At 42.5% G+C, this 11,210-nt stretch overlaps 1 protein-coding gene across 1 annotated transcript; it reads right to left on the reverse strand.

Moving 5' to 3' along the window:
• Positions 1-1,645: 1,645 nt before the first annotated feature.
• LOC123016568 (vomeronasal type-2 receptor 26-like) lies at positions 1,646-10,163 on the reverse strand. The gene is made up of 5 exons (XM_044417080.1): positions 9,873-10,163; positions 8,287-8,369; positions 7,510-7,735; positions 4,945-5,071; positions 1,646-2,547 (listed from the first exon to the last, which is right to left on the reverse strand). Exons 1-5 carry the CDS (start codon positions 10,161-10,163, stop codon positions 1,646-1,648), a joined length of 1,629 nt encoding a protein of 542 aa, XP_044273015.1.
• Positions 10,164-11,210: the final 1,047 nt, after the last annotated feature.

The following is an 11,210-nucleotide window of genomic DNA, read 5'->3' on the forward strand; positions in this document are numbered from 1 at the left end:
GCATACTCATTTACATTTTAAAACTCACTCTTCTTAATGAGATGATTTCCAATCAAATTGAAATTGTATTATTAGAAACTTTGTGGTCACTTTTTTGGGGTGGTGATAGAATGTGCTACCTGCTATCCATGTAATGCCCAACCTCCACTGGAGATATTGGAGACCTAGAGATACTTGACCCAAAAGAGTGAAAGAAATAAAAATAATCAAAGGTTTCCTCTTGCTGGCAACAGAAAAGGCCACTAAAGGAAATGAGCAAAGAGGTGTGTCAGCACTTTCCTGGTTTTCCTTCCACCCATGAAACAGGACACTGCCAGTCCATGGCAGCACCATAGCAATTAAATGAGACAACAGACTATACTGAGGTATAGTGAAGGATAAAATGGCACGCAGTGATGACAAGATGGTGAGCACGATATGCAGAGTTGACCACAGTTTGTTGTGGATGACTGATGATAACTTTGGGCCACTGACTTCTCTTGTTTTTAGAAGAACCTTGTCCAACCTTGTAGCCTTTAAATGAGCTGGGGGATGAGGTGAATGATTCCATCATTGGCAACTAGCATGGTTGCTGGCACCCTGGATTTAGAGTTATGGGGGGCAGGGTAAAGCTGGCACAATGGGGGTTTTAGGCATTTCCTCCTTTCTCATCCTCTATCAGTCATCTAGCCAACATCCCAGGAGGGACCATAGTTGAGTATTGAGGAGAGCAGGATGACAGATGCAGAAAGTGGTCATTATTCCATTCCATATGCCTGTCCATGTCAGCAGGGAGGATTGCTTATGGGCAACTCCACTCTCACAGCATCTACAGGGCACAGGGAACCAGAAGTAGCTGTCAAGAAGGGAAGACCCACTTCTTGCTAAGCTTCCAGTCCCAAAGTGAAGTAGCTCTTCCTTCCTCACTACTCAGCTATGTCATGCTGATACTGAGCAGCAGAGGGTGAGAAAGAGTGACATCAAACTGAGCTTCTAGGACAAGGTAGTCCTTTCTTCCTTGTTGCTCAGCATGAGGAAGCCCATATTCCTTTCCTGCTGCTTAGGTGCTGCTCAGTACTGAACCTCAATGGTGAAGTTCTCACTAGTCAGGTTGCAGGGAGGGATCCGGGCTGTCTGCACTGCATATGTGCAAGACTAACACCACTTTATGTTTCCTCTTGGCCTGATTGCCTGAGCAGACCTGGAAAAGGAGGAGATACAGGGCAACCAGACACGCTTGGCCAGACTAGCAACACTTCATTGATTTTGCCCAGGGAGTCTTGTATTTTAGCTCAGCTTGCTGTTCAGGTTTGAATTGCATGCTAAGACATGGGGAGTTTCCTAAACTCCAGGGTGGTCTATAAACCACTGCAAAGGAAAAAGGAAGGCACACTCAATGTGAGTCTTGCATACCTGCTGAAGAAACAGCAATGACAAGGCATTAAAATTACCAAAGTCCATGAAATATTACTTCTACAGAGGTACATTTAGGGTGTTAATTTCCATTGCAAAGGGAAAGAATTTGACCAACACTGATGACAAAAAATGGATGAGCAGCAAGGATGTATAAGCAGCTGATCTTTGCCAAGGACATCACTACTGAGTTTTTTAGGGTTAGATAATACAATATAACTTCATAGTAACTTAAGAAGCACACAGGCATTCTTCAGCATTTTCTTCTTATTAACTGTTCCCTGCTGTTCAGGTCAGGTCTCAGCACAATAATGTAGTATTTGGGGAGGAAGATACAACACAGCAATCCTGCACTGGAAGCTAAGATGGAGAAGATCTCCACAGCCACCATGGATTTCCCTTTGCTGCTGAGGTAAGAAGGAACAAAAGAGAGCCAAACACTGCAAAAGACCAGCATGCTGAACGTGATGAACTTGGCTTCATTGAAGTAGCCAGGCAGCTTCCTGGACAGGAAGGCCACCATGAAACTGATGGTTGCAAGAAGGCCCATGTAGCCCAAGGCACAGTAAAACATCATCACTGAGCCCTCATTACATTCCAGTATGATTTCTTCAGCCATGGAGAACATGTCAACATCTGGGAAAGGGGGTGAGGCTTCCAGCCACACACTACAGATGCCTGCTTGGATGAGGGAGCAGAAAAGAACAATGACACCAGCCTTCTCCTTTCCCAACCACTTCTTCATCCCAGATCCTGGCTGAGTAGCCATGAAAGCCAGAACGACTAAGAGGGTTTTAGCCAGTACAGAAGAAACTGCCACTGAGAAGATGATAGCAAACGCAGTTTGTCGGAGGAGGCAGGTGAGCTTCTGAGGCTCACCGATGAAAAGCAATGCAGAAAGGAAGCAGAGCAGGAGGGAGCTGAGCAGAGTGTAGGTGAGCTTCTGGTTGTTGGCTTTGACCATGGGAGTCCTGTGGTTCTTCATGAACACGGCTAGCACCAGAGCTGTGATAAAAGTGAAGGCAAGAGCAAGGAGGGCTAAAGTGAGCCCCAAAGCTTCTTCATAGGACAAGAAGGTTGTGGTCTTTGGAAGACAGAAATCCTGATTCTTGCTTGGATACTCTGTATCTGAGCATGGATTGCAATCGTTCATATCTAGAAGGGAAAGGGAAAGAGATGGTGTTGATCTGACAAAAAGACAGGCAACCCAAAAGAAAGAATTCAATATCATAAATCTTGGCATCAAAGTAAATCCTGACTCTCTGAATACAGAAGTGAAGCACCTGTCAGTCTCAGGCTCTGGACTGAACTCTGTTTGGCCTACTCTTGGTGTTTAAGCAATGCCAAGCAGGGCAATCTTTGGATTACAACAATGATCCTTCCCATGATGCAGAAATTTCCCCAAACCCTGGAAGTTAAATGTGCCTACTTTGTGGTCACTGCACTTGGGATATTCCTCCTGCCAGCCAGATTGAAAGATGGGGAAGCAGGGCTGCCTCCTCTCATTGCTACTGCCAGTTGATTCTCACTGCACTCCTCCCCCCAGTTCAGTGCTCTTCTCTCAACATGGAACAGCTGATCTTTAGGGCGGGTGAGAGCAGCAATGTTCCACTGTTGCCAAGTGGATCTATGATTCTATCCTTGATCCCATGATGTGTCGAGATCCGGCTCGACAATCGGTGCAAGAGAGTTCTTGTGATCCCGGATCCCCGTCCTCCATAATTGCTGTTTGCAGAACAGCGGCTAGGGAAGTTACAACTGGCACCTTATCTGATTCCATATCGTCGGGCGGTTTTGATGGCGGAAGGAAGTGGTGCCTCTCATTTTGAGGAGGAGGAGGGGCTCTAGGAATCGGAGCTGGCGCGGGCAGCAAGATTTTTGGCAAGTGAGCAAGTGAGGCAGTCCCAGCTTCCAGTTGCTGATTGAATAATATATTAGTCGGCGTTAGTCCTTTAAGACAAGCCTGGACTTTACACCATGTGGATAAAATCCTGGAAGTCATTCTGGGATGATCCTGAAAGCAGCTGCCAATTTTACACCAATCCTCAAGTTTCATCGTGCCTGACTTTGACATCCAAGGGCAAATATCATGAATTGCTTTAATTAATGCTTCGACGTCACTTTCAGTGACAGAATGTCCCTCTTTAGTAAGTAAAAAATGAATGTCTCGTTTAAAAGCCTGTTGCTCAGTAGACAAAGAAGAGCCCATTGTGTTCTAACTTGACCAATCACACTCACCCGGGATCCGAAGATGCGTGGCGCCTGTAACCCGTGCCGGGCGTGGGGAGGTGACGACCGCGGGAACCGCCAGCTAGCAGCCGGGTTGAATCAAGGCAAACCGCTTGCCTTACAAAGTTGCTTCACTGGGAACCGCCAGCTTGCAGCTGAAGGTTGAAATCAAGGCAAACCCTTTGCCTGACAAAGTTGCAAAATTGCCTGACAAAGTTGCAAAATTGCCTCACACGGGGCACCAGCTTGTCGAGATCCGGCTCGACAATTGGTGTGAGAGAGTTCAGAGAGAGAAATAAAACACTGCAGACAAAGAATAAGTTTTAAAGCATGCTTGGTTGGTTGTTCGGGAGAACAAAGAAGATCTTCGCAGAAAATTCCACTGCGTCAACACAAGCAGCCCTTTTTATTATTTCACAGATTGATACATTTATACTTGCGTAATCCAATAGCCATCGAGTAAAGCAGTGAACACCCTAGTTGATTGTGCGCAAGCGCAGGATTCACAAAGGCTTATTGATTGCTTATGCGCAGGCGCGGGTAACAGGAAGCGTACTTATTGCTATATATGGTCACAAGCCTTATATGGTTACACAGGTGAAGTACAATGCTATTAGCTGAGTAAGTTGCAATACTGCTGGCTGGTAAATCACATTACTATTGGCTGAGCGTAGCGTGCCTAGCTACAGCATGAATGCGGAGAGGCAGGGGTGAATTCCCACAATGATGTGTTGTGTTTCCAGATTCAGACAAAACAACAAGCTATTCTGATACCAAGAAGCCATAGAATAGGCCACTGTTGTGGTTTGTGTTTTCTACTAAACCATGAACTCCATGATTGAATTTGGATGAAAAATCGAATGGACTTGTGTAAGGAAGCCACCATTGCAAGCCCACCCATCCTATATTTGATTTTATCTATCTGATGCATTTATATGATGCCCAATAGTCATTGCTTTCTGAGTTAGTTTAAAACTGTAGTGTCAAATAAAAATAATGTCCAAAGAAAAACCCCCTGAGCAACACAAAGGTTTAACACACAGCCACACATTTAAAAGGAGAGAGACTGAACAGGTAAAATATCCTGGAAAGCAATATCTGCACCTGGTGCTGGAAAGAGCACAATCTGGGTGCCAGGCAAGCTCTTTGGGAAGTTCATTCCACAAGTGTGGTGGCTCAGAGAAATCCCTCTTCAGGAGCCACCTGCCTCCAACTTCATCCCTCACAAAACTTTCGGAAACCATCTGAACCATTGAAGAACAGTCACCCCAATCTAGAAAACAGCCACTTTTAGTATCTATCCAATGAATGCATATCTCCTACCCTCCTCTCTTGAGATCTTCCCAGCTGGACATGGAATGCAATCATAGCAGCAATATGGCTCCCCCTCTTTCACTTTCTTGCTAGAGCCTGGACGGCAACTCTCAGTGCATACAGAAAGTGGTTGTGTCTAATATGTAAATTAAAAAGCAGGATAAATATATGGACAGAAATCATCTTTGAATATGGAAGATTCTCAAGCCAACAGATGAGTTACAAAACTGACTTGGCAATTCAGGAATGTGCAAATCTTAATTTACTACCATGTATTGATTGTTTTTTTCTTTGGTGGTGAATGCCTGCAGAGATCCCAATTTGGGAGGAAGAAATACAGCAAATGATAGAATAGTTTGCTGGATGAGATGTCACTTCAAGGAGCTGCATTTCTTGACAACATATCAGGTATTATCTTAGAAGCATGCCCTACACTGCTTCCAAACCTATTAATTTCAAGAGGGAAAGGATCACTAAAAACCAGTAACATCATCATCGCAGATGTGCTTCAGTAGCATCCTTTGAACCCAGAGCTCATATACTACTGAAAACAGAGATCTGGAATTAAGTGGGAAACTTTGGGAACAGCAAGGTCATGAGAATGACTATCGAAATATTTGATTTCATTTGTGATTCAGGCTGCAAGTGCACCAGAGAATGGACTGAAGGACATGACAGAAGCCCACTATGCTGAGGGACCGAATTACATCATTGTCAATGGAGATATAATCCCAAAGTGGACAGAGACAAGAGCTGGATGGGGAAGAATAGACTTACTCCCAAGTGGTGATAGAACTTTACATGAAGGATTGAAACGGTATATATCAAATACCTTGGATTAAGGACAATGGGCAAAGAAATCCTGATTTAAAACCTTTGTATCATTTGCTTATCACCATAGTAATTACTAAATAGGACCTAACTTTTTATACATAAGTAGCATGGATCCAATATAATAGCATCTATTAAATAGTAACAGGGAAACGGGTGCCATAAGTGAAATGGAAAGGCAGCCTGCAAGGAGGCATGGTGGATGCTCCCAGCTCTCAATTACAAGGCTGAGAAGGCCACATGCAAAATAATTCTGGTGATGGCAGCCTTGGAATATGGGCCTTCAGCACAAAAACAGTACCTTCTTTAAAGCTGCCTGTTGCTGAAACACTCCTAAAAGGAGTACCTTGGGGACACTCTCCTTCTTGAGCATCCTTGGATACCTTCCTTAAGGCTTCCAGACACAAATGTCACAGCCTATTCCAACTTGGAAGATGAGGGCAGAGTATCATAAGAACATTATCAAGGGAAATGGGGCAGGGGAGGGGCTTTCAGGAAGACCGGAGGTGACCTTCCTCCCCTTTCCTCCCATCCTAGCATGTCATTCAGAAAGTTATATGGTAGAACCCGCCAAGTCCTATTGTAAGAGAGTTTGGTTGATGTCTATGGCTGGTCTTATAAGCAGGTTCTGGCTGTTCTATGTCCCACTAAATATTAAACAACACAACTGACAATAGGCACAATGGCATTAGACAGACATTTACAGAAACATGGGGCTGTATTTTCATGGTTACAGTTTAGCTGAGTATAAAATATGCAGGCTGTGATATTCCACGCAGTAAAAAGACAGAAATTATCTGTATCAAAATTACTTTTAGCAGTTTTGATTTAACAATATAACCAAGAATGCCCTCCTCATGGATATCCTCTCCCTTTCATATCTTCCCTTCACCCAATATGCTTCTTTCAAAGCAAAATCAGTTTTGCATAATGCTGTGTTGGATTTTCCTGAAAGTAACACACCAGGAACAAAGATTAGTGCTTACTCCAAGGATGTGTCCATAGGCTCCTACCTGATTAAACCAATGGTGCCATGTGATGGTGTCCTCATCAATGGTGAGTGCTGTGCCAAGAAAAGCCTGAAGATCAACCTTTCCAACTTTTACAGGGAGAAAGGTTTCATTGGAAAAGAACATCCAATTGATAACATCAAATCCAGCTACCACCTCCCCTTTCTCATTGAAGGAAATCCTGTTCTGAGCAGTTATTAAATGAGACTCCTCTGAGAAACTGATGGAGCTAGATTGAAAATGGAATTAAGAAGGTTAAAAAGATGGCAGTTTAGTATACAAAATTAAGGTATAGTATCAGGGCGAGAATAAATAACCATTAATGATTTCCAGGAGTGAGAAGAAGGATGAAGAAATGCAACTCATTTTTTTTAATAGGAGTCATCTTTATGCTTTCTTTTTTTTTGGGGAAGGGGCACTGTGAAAAAGTCAAGAAAGCTTAAAATACTTCTCCCATTTCAACTTTTTCCCCACAGGAACCCTCTAAAGCCTGTTATATGGAAAGTACATGATTCACTCCAATTCACAGAGTAAGCTTAGTGGCAGGCCGCACTTAGCCACTTTAATCTCCCCAGTCCAACACTCAGAAGACGAAAGCAGGGGAAGGTGACCAAAATTGGAGTACAGTTTGAGGAAGAGACATTTGGAATATAATTTGAGGTTAAATATATGAGGGCTCTTGTCACAGCAACAGATATGGGGGTGTCACATCTGAGTACTTGGAGAACATTACCTGCCATGACTCTTCATTCCTAAACTTCTGTCCTTTAGTATCCATGATTGCCCTGTCTTTGACTTCAGATGAGGACCTGGCATGGATGGCATAGGCCACAGCGTAGACTGCACTGTAGATGCTGTAGCAGTGGCCAGTCATGCTCATCTCGAAGAAAGCTCCAGGAAGGGTCTCCAGTCTTTCCTTCCCAGTGCAGATCTCCTCTTCCTCATCCTCTGCTACTGCACTTGGGAAAAGACAGCCAAAAGCTTGTTCCCAAAAGATCCTAAGAAAATCATCTCCTTTTGTGCTGATTGGATTTCTGCTCTCCTCAAATGAATGGAATTCTGGTAGATCATCTGAGCGAATCCTCAAAGACAGAGCACCATGGAATATTCCTGTTGCCCAGTTCCTTTGATAGACACATGCATTGAACTCCATCTGGGCTGAGGCTATCCACACTTTGCCTTTTAGTTTGCTTGTCCTCTTCTCCACTTCTGATATATATGTCAGCCATCTAAATAGTGCAAAAGAATATGACTCTCCATGGGCCACCACTACATTGGCTTTGCTGTCCACTAATTTATAATATATTTTTCCCCCTGCTCTAGAATGTCATTAAGTTTAGTGATGTAGGTGAGTGGGGGGATTCTTTCTATGAATTCAAAACAGACACCTCTTTTGGAAAACATTGGAAAGACAGTTTGCAAGAATCTTTCTCCATTGTCATTATCCATAAAAACAAGTCCAATCCAGTTCCAGCTGAAATGTAGGAGCAAAGACAGAATCCCTTTATACTGCAGAGTTTCATGAGGAACCATCTGATAGAAGGGAAGTCCTGGGGTCTTATCATTCATGACTGGAGCTACACCATATATGAGCTATGGAGAAGTTGAAGAAATGTCAGCAATACAACATTAATGATTGGAATAAGTTCAGTCCAAACCACATGCATGCTGTCAGCAATTCTCAGCAAAACACGGAAAGACTTGTCAATGTTGAGCTTTCCAAACTAATGCCAAGTCTCTGGCAATCAGTAGTCCTCAACATGTGTTTGAGGAAAATTCTCACAGTTTCCAGAAATCATGGCTTGTTGAGAGTTGGGGTGCAGCACATCTACCATGGTTTCATGGTCAGAAAGCTTGTTCTCCCTATTGTCCCTTCTTTAAGAAGTGTTGAAGTAGTCATGAATGTGCATGCTAACCAGGTATTCCATTGCACACAAGTCTAATAAAAATAATGATGATGATTTTGCATATCAAACTGTTATCCCAGTTTCACATGACATCTGACTTAAGACCAATAAAAAATCCACTGGAACTCCATGGAAAGGGATAATCAACTTTTCTCCCAAAAGCTTAAAAGCTCATCAAATCAATTGAAGCATCAACCCACACAATGAGGTTTCTGTTTCCTAGTTTGACAGGAATACAGAGGCAGACAAACTGAGTCTATCAGTTCAGGCCAATACAGGAGAATTTGGCTTGTTTGCCCTGTGCAGAAACTTGCATCTGAACAAGACAGGCTATACATTTTGATCTTTTGTCTGTCATGACTATGAGTATGTCAGTTTGAACCCCTTGCATGTTATGCCAAATCAATATTTCAAATAATCACTTTTTTGGTTATGTTGCTAACTGTTTAAAGTCAAAATATACTTCCTGGACCACTATATACCTCAGAAAGTGCTGTAATTTAGATGATGCAATCATAAAGGACATTGACAGACGGACATCTTTTACAGCACATCTAGGAGAAAAGGTGAAAATATTTAAAATAAATGTAATGTTTTAAATGGTGCATGTTTTGTTCTATTTCTTTCTTTCTACCTGACCAGCATTTCTAGAATTTTATTTTTTTAAATAAATCTTCATGGTTTTTTACCCTAGAATGAATGGTTGACTAGCACTAAATTGCAAATAATAATAATAATAATAATAATAATAATAATAATAATAATAATAATAATTCTATTTTTGGTTATTTAATTGTCATAATTTACGGTGTAGTTTGATTACAGTGGGTAAAACACAATGCAATAGTAACCATGATAGTAAGATAAATGATGAATACTAGTGATGATTAAAAATGCAAGTGTTTAGTACGTATTTTTCAATATCTGAAGTTTGAATGATAGTCTAAATCAAAATATGTACTGATTCTGGCAGAAGCTGGCTATACAGGGTTTGAGCAGCAACAGCAGCATGAGGAGAGGACAATGCAATCTCCCATTATGTAAATTGAATAAGAAAAAGGTGAGCAATAACTCATCTGCTTGATTTCACTGGAACAATTTGTCAGACAGGATCTGGGAACTACCAAGGAAGTGTGATTGTGTATCTGAATCCCAATCTCTCACACAGAGAAAGGGACAGGTTTCCTACCTGAGGAATCTTGTAGATATCCAAGATATTTGCCATATTGAGAGAAACTTCAGAGTCCAGTGCCCCAACGACTGCTATTAGATTATTGTGGATGCCGCATGCATAGTTGGGGACCAATCTCTCCTGCACTGACAGAATTCGCAGGGTGGCCTGACAGGTTCTCCTTGCATTGTTGTAGCTGTCATAGATACGGAAGCCCAAAGTGCGGTTGGGCAGTATGTGAGGGCTCTCACTGATCTCCTTTACTGCAAATGTCAAGGCAAGGAGATGCTGGTAATTCTTAGGGATCATGCTGAAAGGAGAGGTAACACCTGAGGCTCAGAGAGGAAGTCACCACCTATGAAGCAAAGGTATACATGCATGGCCAGAAAGAAAGTGCTTTGAGTTTGGGCACTAGGCTGCAAATGAGCAAGTCACAGAATGAAAGTTAACATGGACAGTGCAGAGTTACACGAATATACACAGTAGGAAGCAAACTGCTTTGAATTTGATGTGGTTCAATCACTGGGAACAGGTGGTGAGGCTGCATACATCTGTCTACATTAGAAAGAATGGACTGCAGGCAAGAGAAATTATGTGGAAAATGTGTCAACCTGAGGAAGCTGCCCTAGGGGAAATTGCATTACAAAAGAAATGCATCATCTTTGCATGTGTGTTTTTTTCCATGCCTGCATTCATGTGCCGTCTGATACTGTGTTAATTGGAGGGAATTAATGTATAATGTATGTGGTAAAAATGACAGGGATTGGGCATAGAGTCATTTATGGGTCTTTTTTCCTGGGGTGTACATGTACGGTTGTACCTTCAGTCACAGTTTTGAGGCAAGAGTTCTGGGACTGATCATTGTTGTGGCAGATGAAGAGGAAATAAAAACAACCAGCAATTCTGTCCATACATTAGTTCTTTAGGTGAGTCTGCTGAGGGTTCTTCAGTGAAGGTTATTCCACTGGACATGAAGAAACCATGAAAAGCAATGCTAGCAAAAAGGATGTCTCCCGACTGATAGACCTGTAGTGGGAAGGGCGGCTCCCAGACTCTGCATCTGAGAATGTCTGCCAGGCACACACTTTGGGAAAACAGTGCCAGAAGCAAAACCTCAAGCAGCAACATTCTCAATGCAATGCCAACTTTAACACCAATGCCTAGACTTCCCTGTTTTCATGGACAAAACTGCAGTCTTTAAAGCATTCTGCCATGGATTCCCCTTTTCTAAGGGTAGTCTTGTCTGCTGACAGCTCTGCCTGCAGGTAGAGTAGTATCTAAGATAATACCAAATGCATCTCACTTTTTCCTAGTTCCTTTCCCATCTCTCCCTTGTTCTAGGCATATTTATGATAG

This window comes from Varanus komodoensis, unplaced genomic scaffold (genome assembly GCF_004798865.1).
Source record: "Varanus komodoensis strain SLA01 unplaced genomic scaffold, ASM479886v1 scaffold86, whole genome shotgun sequence".
Classification (NCBI taxonomy): domain Eukaryota; kingdom Metazoa; phylum Chordata; class Lepidosauria; order Squamata; family Varanidae; genus Varanus; species Varanus komodoensis.

Bases quoted from the DNA above. Each gene is read 5' to 3' on its own strand.
- LOC123016568 (XM_044417080.1), bottom strand. From the start codon at position 10,163: ATGATCCCTAAGAATTACCAGCATCTCCTTGCCTTGACATTTGCAGTA. The intron at 5,072-7,509 runs GTAATGTTCTCC...TTTACATATTAG, and splicing joins GGAATGAAGAGTCATGGCAG to ACACAACCACTTTCTGTATG. The intron at 2,548-4,944 runs GTAGGAGATATG...TTTCCCTTCTAG, and splicing joins GAAGATCTCAAGAGAGGAGG to ATATGAACGATTGCAATCCA.